This window comes from Cotesia typhae, unplaced genomic scaffold, assembly GCF_013202065.1.
Source record: "Cotesia typhae breed Kobodo isofemale line unplaced genomic scaffold, CoteBio_Ctyphae contig_4, whole genome shotgun sequence".
In the NCBI taxonomy this organism is placed as follows: domain Eukaryota; kingdom Metazoa; phylum Arthropoda; class Insecta; order Hymenoptera; family Braconidae; genus Cotesia; species Cotesia typhae.
In genome coordinates this window covers 11401428-11421005 of record NW_027423748.1, presented here as the reverse complement: position 1 = coordinate 11421005, position 19578 = coordinate 11401428, and the positions used below count along the sequence as shown (strand labels likewise).

At 28.8% G+C, this 19578-nt stretch overlaps 4 protein-coding genes across 6 annotated transcripts; 2 read left to right on the top strand and 2 right to left on the bottom strand.

The window, feature by feature from the left end:
- The first annotated feature begins 199 nt into the window (after positions 1-199).
- LOC141527767 (SUN domain-containing protein 1-like) lies at positions 200-17513 on the top strand. 2 transcript variants are annotated; one of them, XM_074243416.1, is made up of 6 exons: positions 200-1140; positions 16112-16440; positions 16504-16704; positions 16764-16931; positions 17000-17083; positions 17146-17513. In XM_074243416.1, the coding sequence occupies exons 2-6, from the start codon at positions 16120-16122 to the stop codon at positions 17314-17316; spliced, it is 945 nt and encodes a 314-aa protein (XP_074099517.1). In that variant the 5' UTR covers positions 200-1140; positions 16112-16119; the 3' UTR covers positions 17317-17513. The 2 variants fall into 2 exon arrangements, with proteins under 2 accessions (XP_074099517.1, XP_074099516.1); XM_074243415.1 differs by lacking the exon at positions 200-1140 and adding an exon at positions 15843-16040.
- Stv (BAG domain-containing protein starvin) lies at positions 5831-13237 on the top strand. 2 transcript variants are annotated; one of them, XM_074243414.1, is made up of 3 exons: positions 5831-7472; positions 7572-7936; positions 11286-13237. In XM_074243414.1, exons 2-3 carry the CDS (start codon positions 7880-7882, stop codon positions 13107-13109), a joined length of 1881 nt encoding a protein of 626 aa, XP_074099515.1. In that variant the 5' UTR covers positions 5831-7472; positions 7572-7879; the 3' UTR covers positions 13110-13237. The 2 variants fall into 2 exon arrangements, with proteins under 2 accessions (XP_074099515.1, XP_074099514.1); XM_074243413.1 differs by having other exon boundaries at positions 5831-7936.
- LOC141527770 (abscission/NoCut checkpoint regulator) lies at positions 13671-15759 on the bottom strand. Its single transcript, XM_074243418.1, has 5 exons — positions 15570-15759; positions 15269-15474; positions 14969-15194; positions 14589-14882; positions 13671-14476 (listed from the first exon to the last, which is right to left on the bottom strand). Exons 1-5 carry the CDS (start codon positions 15615-15617, stop codon positions 14306-14308), a joined length of 945 nt encoding a protein of 314 aa, XP_074099519.1. The 5' UTR covers positions 15618-15759; the 3' UTR covers positions 13671-14305.
- On the bottom strand, positions 17374-19384 carry Sta (stubarista 40S ribosomal protein SA). The gene is made up of 5 exons (XM_074243419.1): positions 19249-19384; positions 18756-18913; positions 18420-18625; positions 18048-18335; positions 17374-17773 (listed from the first exon to the last, which is right to left on the bottom strand). Exons 2-5 carry the CDS (start codon positions 18886-18888, stop codon positions 17468-17470), a joined length of 933 nt encoding a protein of 310 aa, XP_074099520.1. The 5' UTR covers positions 18889-18913; positions 19249-19384; the 3' UTR covers positions 17374-17467.
- Positions 19385-19578: the final 194 nt, after the last annotated feature.

Sequence of the window (19578 nt, the reverse complement as noted above, 5' to 3'; positions counted from 1 at the left end):
CTAATTAATTTAAATAGTATTAATTAAAGGTTTCACTTTTAGCATTAGATATAGGTGATGTATATCGAAAAATAACCTTTAAAAAATAAAAAATAGGAGAGAAAAAAAAAAAGAGCCAATAGATCACGTGGAAATTGTGCGCATGCGTGACATTTAAGAGTTATAAATATATATATATATATATATATATATATATATATATATATATATATATATATAATAACAAGAGTAAGGTTTTGCGTGTAATAAAGAGGGGCCTTTAAAACTACCCGAGACTTGTAAATGAAGAGATCGAGTTGGATTTTGGATCGTAACAAGTCTTGAGTCTTGAGTATCTACTTGTTTACTTGTAGAGGATATCTTGGTGAATAGAAAAATCATAGAAAAACTCACACCAACATTGGTTTCTTCAAAATTTTCATCATTCAATTTCATTTTATAATAAATTTATTTATATAAAGTTACATTTGTTGTAATAAATTGGCACGAGCTGTGAGTTTTTTTAGTTATTAATTCAATTTATCGCTCACGTAAACAGTGAAATATTATTAATATAAAATTAGTGATTATTTTATAAATATATTATTGGCATATTAAAATTGTGGAGTTTATTAAATATTATAATAATGATGATAATGTTTTATATTTAATCACCAATAATAATTTCGTTAAACATTTTTATACTAAAAATAACGACTGGTATTTTTAAATGTTTAATTGAGTGTCGCAATAACGTTAAACCACCGCAAGTCTTAATTAATGACTATCTTTAAAAATAATATTTTTATTAATTCGAAAACTAAATAAAATCCGAGTGATAAGAAAAATACAAACGCTGTACAAAGGTGTTGTGTGTGAGTTGTGAGTGGGTGCCGATGTAGTAAATCATTAATAATTATTATTATTTCTATTGTATTAATAGTAAGATAAAAAAGAAAAAAAAAAAAAAAAAAAAACACATATTGTAGATAACATGTCGTATTTTTTCGCGACAGACCGAAATTCGGTGAAAGACTCCGCGGTAAATCTGGAGACGAATTATTTCAAAAATTGAAACAGCATTTTGATGATGAAGACAAAAATTTTGAACCAAGTTCGAGAAACACCAGGGATCCATTTGATCGACACGCTTTTTCACGGGTAATTTTTTATTTATTTATCATTACGCTGTTGCAATAAAAATATTTGCATACATACATACATACATTATATATATATATATATATATATTTACCTTCAATGACAAGTCTTGTATAATAATTATCTAAGAATGATAATTATAAATTTTTTTTTCAGTCGTTTGGCTGTAAAAATAATTTTATTGCATACGTGTATCAATCACGTGATTAAAATATATATAATAACAATTAGACCGTACATTATTGCTTCACATGTATGTATATTTATTCTGAAAATTAAAACGTTTCAATAAAGATCAGATATAAGCCATAAATTAATTAAAATAATTAAAATAGTGAGTATATCGATCTTTGATAAAATAATTCCAAGGAAATGTCTTTACTCAATAAATTACCAAACAAAAAATTCTCTAACAGCCGATTACTCTTCCTCAGATAAATAAAATATTAATAATATAACTTTTATATGCTTTAGTTATTAATTAAAAATTCTGTAGCACACAAAACCAATAGAGTATAACAAAAAAAACAAGAACCTTATTTATTTTATTACTTATCACTGATAATAATTAAATGCCTAGATGATTGTGTCATTAACTTAAAAAAATTATTTTTAAATTAAAAACAACGACATTGATTTTATCTCTGAATGTTCAACTATTACATATATGTATAAGTAATATAGATTTACTATTTAGTTGAGGAAAATTTTCGACAACAAAGACAAAGAGAAAACTAAAGATGAATCATCAGAGAAAAATTTATTTCAAGGGCTCTTGTCTCTCCTTAACTGTCATTTGATTTTCCCAGTTCGATGAAAAGTCATTTAGATAACATTATCGGTACATGACACATTCCTTAAAGTTGTTGGCAGCCATTAACAAAATCTAATGCTCATCTACAATAGTATCTTTCCGGATCATTATTATTATTATTATTATTATTATTATTATTATTATTATTATTATTCAGTCGCTGCCAAAAGATTTTATATATATATATATATATATATATTATCCTATTAAAAAAAACATTTTATTTCCTGCTTAACCATAGTCCACTCTTGCTCTGTGATTGCTTTATTTTTCCCCGTCATCGATTACATAATAAAAATTTTTATATCGCCAAACTTCCACTTAAATTTCCGTCTTTCTCACGTACTATTATTATTATTATTATTATTATTATTATTATTATTATTCTTACTATTGTTATCCCATCATAATAAAAAAAGAATTTATTTTTGGCTCTGAAAAATTTTAATAGTGATAAAGTCGATTATAAAGCATGATGGATATGAGTCGATATATAATATTGCAATTTCATGTTATTCTCCCAACTAGATTAAAGTTATCCCTAATGCGAGGGGCGAGTTAAATACAATATCGGGGTACTCTACATAGAAACATAGAAGGGAAAAGGGATATACCAAATATTAAGAAGAAGATGTGTAGGGATAATGAACAATACTCGATTTGATTTTAATCAAGCACATGCTACTGTTACAAATAAATCTTAAATTATTTATTTGATTGGATTAAAAAAAAAAAAAATAAAATAAAATAAAATAAATAAATATATATCTTTGTATTTGAGTTTTGAGTTAGTAGGTTACAAAGTCCGCAAAGATGAATAACAAGTGTAAATGAGTATTATATATTGTGTAATTGATGCGAGTTAATTGGTAACAAATATTTGAGAGCGTTGCTGGTAAGATACTGCGAGAGAAAAAGAGAAAGACAATGATCTAATTTTATTACTAAGTGAGTAGATATTTGACGCTCACTTAAACAACCAAACAGATAGCGGGGGTTGTTTAAAAAACTCTAGGTATCTACTAGCATAGAGTATATATACTCTCACTCTCAGTGCGAATAATTCCCAGTTATTAGTTCTTAGAGTGTTGTAGGTATGTTATGTGTTTGGTTTGGTTGGCCAACCAGAATAAAAATTACACAGAATGTTCTCGACAAACTAACCCGAGACTCTCTGCAGAGAAAAGATCCGATCCACTCTCAAAATAACCGCCATTGATCCTCTTTCATTTCAGTACACACTGCAAATAATTTCATTTATAAATTATATCGCTCGTTTATTTCAAATACTATTTATTCGCTAGACAAAAATAATAATATGAATAAAAGTATCCAGTCCACCTTTTTAATAATAAATATCTTTCATATTGAAATTTAATCCTAGAGACAGACTTTCAGCAATCGAGTATTTTTTTGACACTCGTCTTAAAAGTGAAAAAAAAAAAAAAAAAAAAAAAAAAAAAAAAAAATATCACGGTAGAGTTAGTCAAATAAAAAAGTATGTTTTGAAAGGGAAAAGCAATTTTATTTCTGGTGTGGTATTTACTCATCCCACTTATTGATATTGACTTTCTCACGTATAAATTGCCATTTTTTTCTTTTTCAACTTTCATATATAACTTGAATTATTATTTTTCAACCTTATCATCGATTATAAGATTCTTTTATTCTTTAACTGTTATCAAACATTTTAATTTAGAGTTATTTATCACTTAACTATTAAAAGTAGGCTCTTCTTTGTCTAATAGTGTGTGTGCGTAGAATAAAATAAAAAGGAAAATATTGGAGTTAGGATGATACAATACTTAATACTTAAGGGGAAATGAGACAAGAGATGTTACGTTATACGTTTGAAAAAGGGCTAGGAAAAAATAAATAAAAGTAAAAAGCGCATGATATACCTTCTTTTAGTGATAATTGGCGCCAGTCAGACCAAAGACTCTTGACAAGTGCTGTAAAAAATAAAAAGAGAGTAAAATAAAAAGATGAGAGAGACTAAATTTATATAAAAAGAGTAAACAGTAAGATAGTAATATAAGCTAAAAAGTAATATCCATGTTGTGTGGAATGCCTTCATTTACTATTACTCTCTCTTATTATTTTTTATTATTTTTTCTCTCCATTATAGTCTCTTCACCACTTTTTCTTATTCACTTCACAGATACTCCGAGAGAGACTATGACATGAGTTCAAGAACCTTACGACACCAATGTTTCGAATTCTTTGCAATAAAAATAAAATGAAAAAACTAGATTTTTTTTTTTTTTTTTTTTTATTTTGATTTTCTAAGGAAAAAAAAATTAGTTAGAGGAAAAAATCCACTCCCATTACAAATATATGTATTAAAAATAATGGGTGTGGTGTGATTTAGTGAATTGAACGATCACACGGCCGTCAATCGCTATTAATTTATTATATATATTGAGTGTACTACAACAGAATTCATTATAAATAATTAGATAATTTAATAGTATGTGTATTTCCAGAAATATATATCCAATAAAAAGTCTATTAACTATTTTATTTTATTTGGAGTAAAAATTGTTTAATCACCTTGGACAATCGTATAGAATTATCAGCAAGTTGTCTCTCGTCAGCTCCTCACTAGTAATTCATTGTTAATTATACACACGTTCCAACAGCAACATATATTCTTAAAAGGTTTTAAGCTGACGGGTAAAAAATACAAATGTTGCTTAAACTTTTTTTTTTTTTTTTTTTTTTTTTTTTTTTTATTGTAATCATAATCACCTGATCATTAAAGTATGAGCACTGGCATTCACTCGACCGTTCAATTATAATCGCACGTGTCGTTAAATATTCATAACTTTAAACTATATAGAAATCAATCAACCAATTATTTATTTATTTATTATAATTGTTATTGTAGTTGCAAGAAAGTTATAAAAAATTATTCAATAAATTTTAAGTAAATCATAGAATAGAGAACCTTTCGATAAAAAGGAATAATAATCAGGTCAGGTATTTATTGAATCGATTCTTTGTTAAGACACACCTTTGCCTTCAAATTATTATTTATAAAAATTAACTTAAGGATTTATATTTAAACAACGTTAATTTAAATAATAATTTGTTGACATATATAATAATAAATAAGTTAACATAGTAATGATAGTAGTGATATGTGATTGATGTATATAATAATGTAAATAGAAAGTAAGAACCGGAAAAATAGGACAACAGCTAATCGAACATCTTAAACGCATATTTCGTATTCATCTATATGAATATATTACAATAAACAAATAACGAAGCTCTAAACATATAGCATATATATCAAGTATGTACAATCATATACTACATAAAGAAACCTGTATGTCCGTTTAGTTTTTCTATCTCTCTACTCTCTGTACACCAGATCGAGATACATAACTTGGCAATAGGTAGAAAAATATGACGTCATACCAAATATAACAGACCTATCCTTAAATGTGTGAGTAAAGTTTGTAAATATGTATACAGAAAAGTAACTGGCAGGCAGGCAAGCAGGTTCAACGTTTAGCTTGTTAATTTATATCAAGCTAAATAGTGTGTGTGTGTGTGTGTGTGTGTGTGTGTGTGTGTGTGTGTGTGTGTGTGTGTGTGCATGTCTACACGTTTACATTATATTACACACAGAGAGTGGTGAAGAACAACTCTTGGTATCTCATAAGCGCCTGATAGTTCTATCGATCTCCGTAGATCATCGATCGTCATTATCGATCATTCACGGTTGCTCAGATCATGAGAACCTGTTTTCTATTTAAATCAATGTAACAACCCATTTTTATTTATACTATTATATTTAATTTGTACAATTTACAATTAAAAATTTTAACTAATAAGTATATAGTTGCTCGAAAGATAATCTTAATAAAAGTTTAAATTAATTTGACCGCTCTGTCCTCGATCCTCGATAAATGGATTAAACAATTAATTGATGGAAGGATCTAAATTAATTAACAAAAAAAATAAAATAAAATATAAATTACCAAAATTAGCTTGAGTTATCAGATAAAAATTATATAACAGGAATTATTGTGTTAATTTTATTACGTAGAGTGAATTTTTTTTGTTTATCGTAAGTGAGATTAACGAAGGTCAGTCTCACGTAATCTTGACACGAGATCAGATATTGTATACACATATGCATTATCATCATTATTACTTTTCTTTGGTATTTGTGTACTGCAATGTTATTATATCGGTTAGGCGAATCGATAGTTCTAGTAAATGAGAACGAAAATCTGCCAAGCTATTTAATAAAAATTTAAATTTTACAAAATAACAAAATAATAGAGCTTTAAAAAGTACCAAGTAAATATTCAAATTCAAATTAATAGTCACAGACTTTAACCTCATTTTCAGAGTTGTTGTTTTATTTTAAATTCCTCTTCTACTTTTAAAATCTATTATTAAAACAGAGGTATTAAATTCACTCGTTTAGAAAGTAATATTTTAAATAATAAATTTAATAACGCCTTCCTGTCAAATTGAATATTTTATTGGCAATTTTTACTAAAAATTACAACTCTATTCATCAATATGATAATTTTATTTTATCTCTAAAAGGATTACCGCTTTTTAATTAAATCACTTTTAAAACTCGACAGAAAGTTGTTTCAAAAATAGTAGAATTCGAAAATAAGAAAATAACACACCCGTATAATAAAAATAGAGTCTTGTCACACCTTTTTATTCTATTAATCAATTAATTTATTTATTTAAAAAAAAAAAAAAAAAAAAAAAAAAAAAAAAAGCAAGGTCAAGTAATGAACGTGTGCCCTTAACTCTGATAAAATATTCTCTTGGAATACTTAATATAAATTTTGGATGGATTCCAATTGTGCTACTTATTCCCGCAAGTATAAGTACAATGCGCCGTTTTAATGTTACAAATTGTCAAATCCAAATTAATCATCGATCTAAAATTAATTTATGGTCAAATTAAAACTGTCATGACTTATTTTAAATAATAATTGATATTTATTCATTTATTATTCATCGACGTGATTGCTCAAACAATTAGGCTATTGGAAAAATTACACGGGTGAATCATTCGATCTAGCCAAAGGTGACTAGATAATACTCGGGCAAAGTTTCTTAAAAATAAAAAAAAGTCATCATTATTTGTTACAAAAGATTGAATTATTAAAATGTAAAATTGTAAAAGAAAAAAAAACCAAGCAAAAGATGTAAAAAAATGTAAACTTTGAATAATTATTATCCGGAATGTAGTAGTGTCCAGAAGGTGACAGAAATTTGTGGAAATTTCTAGAGGTTTCCCGCGTGTGGGTTTCAGCGGTATTGGCTGACTGCGTATGCGCAGAAACTACCGCGCAACGAATTTTAGTTCCAAGTTCTTTCACGGAGGCACTGGCGCCGCGCGAGTTTATAAAAATACTGGTGTCTTGGACCAACTGTCAGTATCTTATACAAACGTAACTCATACTATTAGTATTAAAAAAAAAACTTTGTGCAAAGTTTAATTGAATTAATTAATTATATTGTCTTAAAGGTGAATAATTAATAAAGAGTATAGATTTGTTTAAACTATTGAGTGGTTGTTTTAATTAAAAGAGCGGTGAAGTTTATAAAAAAATATTTATATCATCAGGTGGATTGCATAATAACAAACGGTAAATTAAATAGAGTAGTCACTGGAGTCGAGAAGAGAGAAGAGTGAGGCTCAGGCTGTACCAGAGGCTGATTGAAGAGCCATCCTTGCCGGTAAAACAATCTCATCACATCTCATGAGATTTTTGTTAAAAATAAACCAGTGTGTTATTGCATTCATCCCAGACTATTAACAAATCAAATAAATAGTTGAATTAGAAAATTAATAGTTTAAAAAATAAATAACGGCAGAAAAGAGAGGATAAAAAACTCCAGTATCTGTAATTTTATTAAAAAAAAAAAAATAAAATGGATTCGCCTGTCATCGTGGACACTGCATCCAAATTTGGCCGAGATCTGGACCCTGTAAGTGTTGTTTTTAATCCCCTCTATCCTGCCTACTCTGTAAACAACTATTTTTAATCTTTAACAACTAAACTTTCTTTAAGATAAAACAGAAAAAAAAAAAAAAAAACAACATACAATTATACAAACATCAGACATGTACACAAAAATTTTATTGGACTCTTGGGAGCATAAATAACATTTAATTGAATTTTATTTTTAAAAAATAATTAAGTAAAATCGGTAGATGGAAATCGAACCTAAATAAAGTACTGGTGACTCGTTACAAATATTTTGTTTTGTTAATTTAATACGATGCAAACCATAAACCGGACGTCCTTGTTATTGACGACGACGACGACAACGACGACGACGACGACGACGACGACGGTGTTTCGAAGATTGTGACCTCGGCGCAGGCGCCTTCATCGATCAACTAAGTTCGTTGGTTCGTTCTTTGGTTATCAAGGTTGAGAAAACGAGATTATTCCAGAATTTTCGTATAAAGAAAGGTCGTTTGTTGTCTACCACCGCTAGACGCTTTAATATCCACCAAATAACATTATTAGCATTACCCACCAAAAGATCTTCAATTGAAATTTTACTAGCCAATTTATTGATCTTTAAAAACGATTAAAAATTTTCACTTCCTTGATCATTTAAATTAAAATTTCTTAAAAAAAGCTCGAATTATTGTTTTAAAAAATTTTGCATGTTGAGTAAAACCTTAGAAACTACTGAGAGCCGTTGTATTCTAATAATACATACTCTATTCACGATATATATTAAAGTTTAGTCGTCATCGTCTTATACCATTTAAATCTAAATAAAAAATAAAAATGAAATGTTGCTCTCGAAAAACTTAACCAAATACTTGCAGAATCTTGAACAAAGAAAAAAAAAAAAAAAAAAGACAAAAAGACCCTTTGATTATTTTATATTATAGTTGTTACTCAATAAAATTCAATTAAAATGGTTTCAAGTACTCAACAAGTATCAAACTATTAAATTTATCGATATGCGATTAAATTAAATTTAGTTGTGCTTAATGTTTATAGTATTTGAGTTGATGAGCCAACAGTTTTCGGATTGACTTATTCTATTTGCACGAATACTCGCTCAAACTGTTATTTGTTCTATCATCATATTTAATAAAACCGGTTTAAAACAGTTTTATTTCATAACTTTATTTTTTATTTTAAATAGAAACCTCATTTTTATATTTAGAAATACAAAAACATTATTATTATTATTATTATTATTATTATTATTATTATTATTATTATTGTTTAAACTAATGATTAAACGATAAAAATAGTAATAAAAAAACTCTGAGAGCAGGGAATAATTAAAACCGCTAATAAAAAATATAAATAAAAATAAACTAACGAATAATTAATAATATATCAAGAATTGAGTAATTAAACGTATGAATAATCGCAATAACTCATATAGTAGCTCTATACCCGCAACACAACGTATAATTATTTATTATTATTATTATTATTATTATTATAATTATTTATCCCACACATATGTTCTTTGGGACTTGGTTTGACGTCACCATCACCCATAACCAACTACCAACAGCCGACATAATATATAATAATATAATAATGATACAAAAATTCGATTAGTATATTTAATAATACAACAATAAAAATAATAATAATAATAAAAGAGAGAAATCGAAAGGATAGATCATAAAAGGTTAGAGATTGTGGTGAGGAATGCTGCTCTTGCTTTAAGCTCGTGATATTTGCCTTCTTATTCTTCTGTGCAGTCTTCAATCTTGTCGATTCATTTTATATATATGTATAATGTATAATATAAATATATGCAATTCTGAATCAGTGTAATATCACCGTACACGCCAGACACCACGTGTTATTATTATACTCTTCTGGCGAAAAGAATTTGCGAATTATTTATAACTATGTAACTATGCGAATAAGAGCACTAACAACTTCTCTACATCAAATAATCTTTTCAAAATTTCTGCTCTAGATACTACATGCGGTTAATTGCTGTTATAATTTACTCAAAATAATTGACAGAAGGTCACTCAATTCTCCAATGTACGTGCTCTTAATTCCGATTAGATATTTAATCCAAGAAGATGATTCATACTTGTGATTATTTTTTTACCAAATTTATCAAAAAAAAAAAAAAAAAAAAAATTAATGAATTACTCCAAGCGATAATTCCTATTTTATTTTTTACCGCAATTAGTTTTATTTAAACTCTGAATAATTAAATAAAATATTTTATTGCCACAATAAAAGTATATGTGGTGTGTTATTAAATATTAAAAGAAAAAAAAAAAAAAAAAAAATTGCCAAGTATAAACTTGTATTTACTTTCTTAGGGTTATCGCTTTGTTTTCCGAGTTTGTCAGCAAGTATTCCATATAAGGTGATTAACATTAACTTGTCGTCTCAGTCTCACCGCAGCTGTTTTCAATTTTAACATTTTTTTATTCTTCAGATACTAATCATTGTAATAATAATAATAATAATAATAATAATAATACAGAGGCATTGTCGTTACATCTGTGACGAATTCCATAGCTTTAAGTAATTGCCAAGCTATTTTAAATAACGGATGTTATTCAAATAATAAATTATTGGTATTTTTTTATCCTTGATAAATTTTAAAGAAAAAAAAATTTTCTTTTAAAAAATATATACTGACATGTTTAGTTTTTTTGTTATTATCGAAAAGATAAAATGACAATATGTAATACATAGAAAGTAATAGAAAGAGATAAATAAAAAATATTATATATTATATTTTCCGTGTAGCATAAGTAACAACCGTCTGATTCATATATAGTTAAACCTCCACACAGATATGAGGAGAACCCGAAGAACAACTTTAGAGCTCTTTAAATGGATATGATACAAAAACCCGTATTTTTTATTTAAACTTGTTATTTTCGTACTTTTATATAAATATTATCCTTAAAAAATAAAAAATGATCCACAACGAACGAGGTAACACTGATTATAATTATGATTATGATTATGATTATGATGGAAAAATATTATAACAAGAAAAACAAATAAAAAATGAAGTAGAGTGAAAGTCATGCTGTAAGATAATAATAATCTAACTATAGGCGTGTGATTTCCGTGACGTTGCCTGAATTACGCGTTCGAGGTCGTGACGACAGTGAAGCGTGTCGCCTACGCAAACTATACAAATAAATAAACGACATCACCAACATATCTTTGGTATTTCTTTTATCAAATAACCAATTTTTTTTTTTTTTTTATTTAAAATAACACTACATTGCTTAATACTTACCGCAAATATTTAATATATTTATATATTTATAAATGACAAATAATTTATTTGATCATTTAAGGGTTTTCCGTTCGACGACGACAGTTTCAATAGACGGGACATAAGATCCCACTTGGACGATTTGGCGGCCCGTCATCCAGAGTTTGCGGAGCATCTGCTTGGACCACCTTGGGGCGAAATACCCTTTCACGGGACACTCCGTAACCGACGACGCGGCTCAGGAAGTCATTCTCAACAGGTTCATCAAGACGAGGACGCCCGTAGTCAAGCCAGTGGATCCAGTGCTGCGAGTGCAGCCAGCGGTGCCAGTGGTGTTAGTTCTCACGGGGAATTAGATTTAATTTATCAACAGCACCAGGAAGTCACTGGAAATAATAAAATTCCTCAGTACGGTTTGCGTAACACCGTAGACATTGGTCAGCATCGTCACAATATGGAAAATCTTGAGAAGGCCGACCGAGGACAGAGATCGATGTCTGCGCCTCCGGAAAATCGACCGGAGGACCAATTTCAAGAACCAAACCAAAATAATTTTAAACAAAATCATTTTCAGAATCAGAATCATAATCCACGGTTCGTTTCCAGGGTAGACATTACTCCACAGTACACTAATCAAAATCAGAATCCGAATACAATACCAAATCCTCATCAACAGTCACCTCAAAGTAAGTCTCCACCTCAACAGCAGCATCAACAGCAGCACCACCACCAACACCAACCACAAAGCAATGTCAGGCATATTCCAATTTTTGTAGAAGGTCGCGATGAGCCAGTAATTTCAAAAGGTAAGGCGACACCGTACGTCAGACAACAATCACCGTCAAGGTTTTATCAGCCGGCATTTGATTCGTCACACCCAGAATTCAATTCATCAAATTATCAAAGGCCATCTAGCCAATTTAATCAACACTTTGGTGGAAGGAACAGAGACTGGCCTTCACAATTTAAAGAACACTTTCAAGATCCCTTTAAAGACACATTCGATCACCCGACAATAAGAAAGACCACCACCCATAACAATAAATCTTGTCATTCCCCATTCAAACACGACGACAGAAAACGGGATCAAAGCCCTGTTCATATGAAACATCAACAAGAACAACCAAAGCGTCAGGAATCTCCAAAACCTCGTAAACAAGTGATACCAACAGATCCCCTTGAAAAAGTTGCTTTGGTTCAAAATGAAGTTGATTCGTTGACGGAACAGGTTAAACAGTGGAACGGTACTTCCAGAAAAGACAAACAGTACATTTATCTCGATGAAATGTTGACGAGGGAGCTTATCAAATTGGATGACATTGAGACTGAGGGAAAAGAAAATGTCAGACAGGCAAGAAAGAATGCGATTAAGAGTATCCAAGACTCGATAAGTTTGTTGGAGTCGAAGGTGCCTCTTCAGATAACCGAAATCAAGCAACAGGAGGAACAGAACCCACCAGAGTCTACAGAGTCTGCAGATTCTGTCGAACCGATGGAGAGTGAGACTCCAGTTAAAGAGGAACAACAAGGGGCTATTCCTCTGCCATCGCCTACCAAAATGGAGCCTGTTGTTGACGATTCTCAACCAAAGGACACCGATAAATCTGTTAATGATGCATTAACAACTGCTGAGACAACTGCTCCTGGTATTCCTATGGAAACAGCTTCTGAAGAAAAAAAATCTGGTGATGATAGCGTAATGGAGGTCCAGCCAGTAGAGATTCAAACAACACAAGATACTGCAGAATTAAAAAAAGAGAACGAGGCTAGTACTAAAAAAGAGGCCAATGAAACGAACCCAATAAAGTCACCGAAAAAATTAAAAAAAGCTAAAAAACAAACGCCCGTTTCGATCGAACCGATCCCACTACCAGCTTCCGAAGAGCAAAATCGACTTGCTCAATAAAATTATTTTTTTTTTATTATTACTATTATTTATATTTGTCGTAAAAATAAATTTTAAGTAATGTATACAAAATCAAAAATTATAATAAAAATGATTTAATTTTATTTGACAATTAAAAAGAATTAATTTACAGACTTTATTAACTTAATAGATAAAATAATCAGCAGAAGACTGATTTTGTTTCTCCTTACTTCAGCGTAACTTGTGATGATTATATTTATCTTTTAATTGCAATTAATTATTTTTCATAAATTATCTTTGTGCTCTTATATTATAATAATAATAATAATAATAATAATAATAATAATAATAGTAGTAGTAGTGAATATAATAAAATACAACGTTAAATTTTTAACTTGTAATTAGATTAAAATTTTTAATATTAATTATTTATATTTATAAATAAAAAAATAAAATAAAAAAAGCCATCTGTTAAAAGTTTTAATAGAATAATTAAAATACAAAGCCATTAAATTTTTATTAACGTTAATTTAATTTAATTTATTATACGTTTATCAATATATATTGCGTTCAGTTATTCAAAATAAATAAAAAAATAAGAACGATAATAAATATTTCTCTATTATTTTTATTCACTGGTAATTAAATAAAATAAAATAAAAATAAAAAAGTTATCAACCGGTATTTTTTAATTCTTTCCTCCCACTGTTATTTAATTTTTTTCTTTTAATGATAATAATTAGCATATAAATCATCACATATCATCACGTTCTCCAGAAGATGTATCAAGATAAAAAAAAGTACAGAAACTACCTACATGAATTGCGATACAAATTTTGTTTACTTTTATTCCCAAGGTAAAATATTTAAGAGACACATTTTATTTAAATCTAACGTTTTATTACTGTTGCTTTATATATTTTTATAATTAATTACTATTATTTTAAAAAACAAATTAATTTATTCATTAATTATTATATAAATACAATCCCTCATTACTATTAAGTTATTAGGGTTTTATTGGTAAATACAATTAAAAATTGAGCGTGAAAAAAAAAAAAAAATAAATAATAATAATAATAATAATAATAATAATAATAATAATAATAATAGAAGAATTGAAGCACATGATTTTAGATTATTTTAATTACATAAGTGTAAAAGCATCGATCATAATCAGTAAGAGAGTATAGAGATATAAAAATAATAAAGTACCGTGTGTAGAGAGGTACGTATTAAAAGTTTGTTTTAATTATTTTGTGCTCCTTAAATTCAAATTCATCGTGGTTTTCATTGAAGCATGGCATGCAGTACAAATCTCCATGACAACCTCGACATCTTATCAGTTCACTCGTTTTGTTGCACATAACACAGGATACTTCAGGGTCTAAGGATTCTTCAGAACTCTATTTAAATAGAAAGCGAATAATAATATTTATCATCAATATATATATATATATATATATATATATATATATATATATATAATAATTAATTAATAAAATATAAAATACACACATTAATCTCTAAATCCATCTGCTCTTCACTTGTTTCGCCATATTTTTTCTCCAAAGCGGCTTCAGCTATAGCTCTGCTGATCATATTCTTTACTATTTGCGACTCGTCTGGATCAGGAGCGTTGACGTACGACGAAGAAGCTGAAGGCAACGACGGGTCAATGTCTTTTAATTTATTCAGTCTCTCCTCAATGTCCTTTGACGAAGTACTTTTGGATAAATTCAGCTCAACAAAGTATTGTTGAATCAAATCATCAGTCTTCTGATCGTTTGTCCGAGTATCCATCTGGTAAATCTGTTTCAATTTAAAAAAAAAAAAAAAAAAAAAAAAAAAAAAAAACATTAATAAAATTAAAAAAAATAACCACAAGTATGAAATACATTAATCGGTGGTTTATAGCCTGGATTTTGGTCTTTTAAGATAGCAAGACGTCTCTGGATTTCTTCAGTGGTCGGAGGTAGCTGCTGTTTATCCATACCCTTTAACTTGGACAATCTGTCAACTAGAGCTTGATCTGCTGGATCTAAACCAGCTTTGAACTGATCCCAGCGGCCTTGTTTGTACATCACTATTGGTGGTTTCTCAGGATTATCCAGTGAATTCAATCTGTTAATAGATATTATTACGTAAATGTTGGAAACCATTATAATTAAAAAAAAAAAAAAAAAAAAAAGAAATACTTTTGTTCAATATCCACAGGTAGTAAAGAATTGTTGGAATTAACTGACGGGACATCAGATTCATTACTGGTGTAGTAATTTTTAGCAGTAACTACTAATCGGTGGTAGCAAGGACCGCAAACACTTTTTATTTTGTCATCAGGCAGTTTATATTTGTACTTGAGGCATTTAGTGCAATAAGAAAATCCACAGCTAGGACATCCATGCTAAAATTTTATTAAATTATCGCATTATTAAAAATAAATAATAATATACAATATATGTAAATATAACCTAATGACAGTTGAAGGTTGATACTTACTTCACGTGAAAATAATGAAAATTTAGCCTGACAAGCGCAGCAAGACATCTTAGTTGATTAATTATTCAGTTATTACCACTATACAGATATAATAATACACAACTATTCATAAAGCTAAGTAATATAAATACTCCACATTTAGGCTTAATGCTCAGGATTGCGTCACTTTATTCACTTTATTCACTTTATTCATCGACAGCGCAACTCCATTTTATTTTATTTTATTTTATATATATATATATATATATATATATATATATATATATATATATATATATATATGTCATCATCAATTTCTGATGTAAACATCGGAATTGTCGAGCACATTGTTATCGACAAATAATTATTTTATAATGATCTGATAATCCTGAATTAATTATAATAATATTGATAATTAAAAAAAAAAAAAAATGTTCAGTAATTCAATAAAAGTATTATCAGCTTCTAGAGCATCAAAATACGAAAGTCGTGGTAAATACTCCCGCACCAAATTATTTATTTATCCTATTTTAATTTAAAAAAAAAAAAAAAAAAAATTCCAGGACTTGAAATGATTATATTGACGCTGATGAATATCGATATTTGGATGTTGAAAAATGTAGGCTATGTCACCAAGAAATCTTTTAGGCTGATAAAACCAATTATAGAATCATTTTTTATCATGACTATTGGAGCTGGACTGTTGGTAGCCTACAGTATTGTCTATACTCCAAATTTGAATGATTTTTTCACCAGAAAACCACAAAATTTTCCCAAAGAAGAGTTAATGGCAATCTCTGATGCTTCAGAGTCTTACAAAGCTCTGATACATGACGAGTTGACTCATCTCAAGAGTAAAGCTTTCAGTCTTGAGATGACCATCAAGCGAATGGTACTTATTTTCTTTTATTTAAATATTTTAATTACGAATTCAGGTAAATTGATTGATTTTTAGCATTTAGAACTGAAGAATTTCAACAAATATCACAAAAATTTAGGTGACTTGATGCCAGACTTTGCATCAGAAGCTGCCGGTGGTACAATTATTTCAATACCAAACACCGAGTCTTTTTATCAGCCTCATGCTGCTGAGTTTTCGATTTTTGGTATTCCAATTTGGAAACCAAATTACTTTACACCGCGTAAAATTATTCAGGTACGTAAATTTATCATAAAATTAAATTAAATTAAATTAAATTAAATAATAAAATTTAGCCATGGACACAACCGGGAGAATGTTGGGCATTTCGAGGATCTCATGGAAATGTAGAGATAGAACTGGCACGGACAGCTTTGGTGAGCAGTATAACGATTGAGCACATTCCAGTAACTGCCTCGTTGACTGGAACTATAAATTCTGCTCCTAAAGAATTTCGCGTTCTCGTAAGTATTTTTTTTTTAAATTAAATTTAATTCAAATTACACAATTTTTTTTAACGTATTTGCTGCAGGGCAAGTTCCGGGACAAATATTTAATACTGGGATCATTTCAATATAATTATAATGGACCATCGTCTCAAATATTTCAAATCACTGTAAGTTTCAAATTTTAAATATAAAAAATAATTTAAAGTAATTATAATGTAATTATTTACAGAAAAGTGACAGGACAAAAATTCCATTGAATTTAATTATGCTGCAAATTCTTTCGAATTGGGGTAATCCAGAATATACCTGCATTTATCGGTTTCGAGTTCATGGAAAACTTTACGACAGTACAGACGATTCAATACTTTTGCCAAAGAAAAAATTAATTTATAACAATTAACGATTATTCTTTAATTTTAATTAAAGTAGTTAGTTAATAAAAAAAAATTTCAACACATTTTGAGAATATATTGTACTCGGACAATTTATTGTACAATACGAAATACAAAGTTTTATTTTTTTATAAATATTTTTGTCAACACAGGCTTTGTTTATGCCCATTTCTCAGGAGCACTGCCACCCCAGGTCTCAGGCTGTGTAATAGGTGCTGAAGCTGACCACTCGTTTGAGGGCTGAGTTGCCCAATCTCCAGATGATACAAAGCCAGAAGCTGGAGGTGCTGCTGCCATTTGGCTGGAAGCAGAAACTACAGCGACATCATCAGCCCAATTTTCTGTAGCTGGAGCAACTGAATCAACTTCATTTCCCCAACCTTGGTCGGTGGTTGACTCAGCTGGTACAAACTCTTTCACTGGTGGTGGAGCGATTTCTTTCGCTGCCTGTTCCTCCTTTTCAACCTTGAATTACAATTTTTTTTTTTTTTTTCCCCCCAATTATTATTATTATTATTATTATTATTATTATTATTATTATTATTATTATTATTATTACAAGTTATTATCAGAAAATAATAAATTAACGATAATTAAATTTATCAGAAAAGATTAAGCCATTAAACATATCAACATATTTTAATTATGTTAAAGATCTTTCATCATAAAATAAAAACAAATTAATTATTTTTTAAAATAAATAAATAAATAAATAAATAGTAGTATAAGAAAGGTATACCTCTTCAGGTTCTCGGAAGAAAAAAAGATCAACAACTACGTCCCACTTGGTGTCACGGGGAATTGATCCACGAAGACGAAGAACTTCACGGGCCAACAACCACCACATCAGACCAATACTGTTGGGTCCCTTGTTGTTGCAAGGGATTGCAATGTCAACGAATCTCAAAGGAGAATCGGTGTTACAGAAGGCAATTACAGGAATGTTAACATAGCTGGCTTCTGTGATTGGTTGATGGTCAGCTTGGGGGTCAGTAACAATCAGCAATCTTGGCTCACGGAAAGCCGCCTGAAAAATAATTATAATTTTTATTAAATAAATCAGATTAATTATTTTTTTGATTGATAAATATCAATGGCGGATGATAATTACTTGGATCTGATTGGTGAAGGCACCAGGAGTGAAACGTCCAGCAATTGGGGTTGCCCCGGTGTGGGCTGCAAATTTCAACACAGCACGCTGACCCTGAGAACGTGAGCTGATAACGAATACCTCCGCTGGGTGTTCAATTGCGACAATAGCCCGAGCGGCCAAGCAAATCTTCTCCCAGGTGCGACGCATGTTGATCACAGAGATCCCTAAAATCAATCAAGAGTAACAATTATTGATTGATTGATGATAAACAAAATATTAATGGTAAAAAAATAAAAATAAATAAATAAATAAGAGGAAAAAAAAAAAAAAAAAAAAAAAAAAAAAGGTAATTACTGTCAACACGGCGCTTGTAAATGTACTGCTCCATTTGATAATTGACATTTTCACTGCCAAGATGAGCTCCAGCAGCTATAAGCTTAGTAATATCATCCTCTTTGAGGCCCAAAACGTCGTAGCCACCCGACATCGTGACGCTGGATCTTAACACTTAACTTAAAACAAATAAAATTTAATAAACCGGCATGTTAATAAGCTTTTCACTCAATTAAAAAAATCAAAATAATTTTTATTAATGATAAAAAAAATTTTCAAGAAAATAAACACTATTAATTTATTAAATTAATTAATAATTAATATAATGAATTATAACCATGTGCTTCCATCATGGTAACTTTTTAGATTGAATTTTTAATAGTTTCCTATGAAAAATAACCAACTAAAACTAATCAATATTATTTAAATGGGTAATTTGAATTTAAATAAATATAATTTATCCAATAAATCATTAATAAAGTTATAATTACGAAAATTATTCAGAAAATCTAACCTGCTTCGAGTTAAGCTACAAGAGATCCTTGAACGAAAAGAGATGATTATATTGTATGTACGTCCATTTGAGACTAATATAGTCAAAATGGCGATTCATTTTTAAAATACTTTTTCAATATAATTTTACTTCTTATAATTTTCTAGCCTATAAAATAATAAAGTAAAATAAATTAAAAATTGTTAAGATATTATTTTTTTAATATAATAAAATAATTTATTTAATGAAAATATTTATAATAATTTGACCGGAAATCTTCAAGTACTGACGTATAAAAATTTTTGTTACTGTTGAGTGTTATTACAGATATTTAACTTACCGCTTGAAAGT

Coding starts and splice junctions, on each gene's coding strand:
- Stv (XM_074243414.1), top strand. CDS start 7,880: ATGGATTCGCCTGTCATCGTGGACACTGCATCCAAATTTGGCCGAGAT. Junction 7,937..11,285: donor TTGGCCGAGATCTGGACCCT/GTAAGTGTTGTT, acceptor TGATCATTTAAG/GGTTTTCCGTTCGACGACGA.
- LOC141527770 (XM_074243418.1), bottom strand. CDS start 15,617: ATGTCTTGCTGCGCTTGTCAGGCTAAATTTTCATTATTTTCACGTGAA. Junction 15,475..15,569: donor TTTCATTATTTTCACGTGAA/GTAAGTATCAAC, acceptor ATAAAATTTTAG/CATGGATGTCCTAGCTGTGG. Junction 14,477..14,588: donor AGATGGATTTAGAGATTAAT/GTGTGTATTTTA, acceptor CTATTTAAATAG/AGTTCTGAAGAATCCTTAGA.
- LOC141527767 (XM_074243415.1), top strand. CDS start 15,980: ATGTTCAGTAATTCAATAAAAGTATTATCAGCTTCTAGAGCATCAAAA. Junction 16,041..16,111: donor ATCAAAATACGAAAGTCGTG/GTAAATACTCCC, acceptor AAAAAATTCCAG/GACTTGAAATGATTATATTG. Junction 16,932..16,999: donor CTAAAGAATTTCGCGTTCTC/GTAAGTATTTTT, acceptor TATTTGCTGCAG/GGCAAGTTCCGGGACAAATA.
- Sta (XM_074243419.1), bottom strand. CDS start 18,888: ATGTCGGGTGGCTACGACGTTTTGGGCCTCAAAGAGGATGATATTACT. Junction 18,336..18,419: donor CCTTCACCAATCAGATCCAA/GTAATTATCATC, acceptor ATTATTTTTCAG/GCGGCTTTCCGTGAGCCAAG. Junction 17,774..18,047: donor TCTTCCGAGAACCTGAAGAG/GTATACCTTTCT, acceptor TTGTAATTCAAG/GTTGAAAAGGAGGAACAGGC.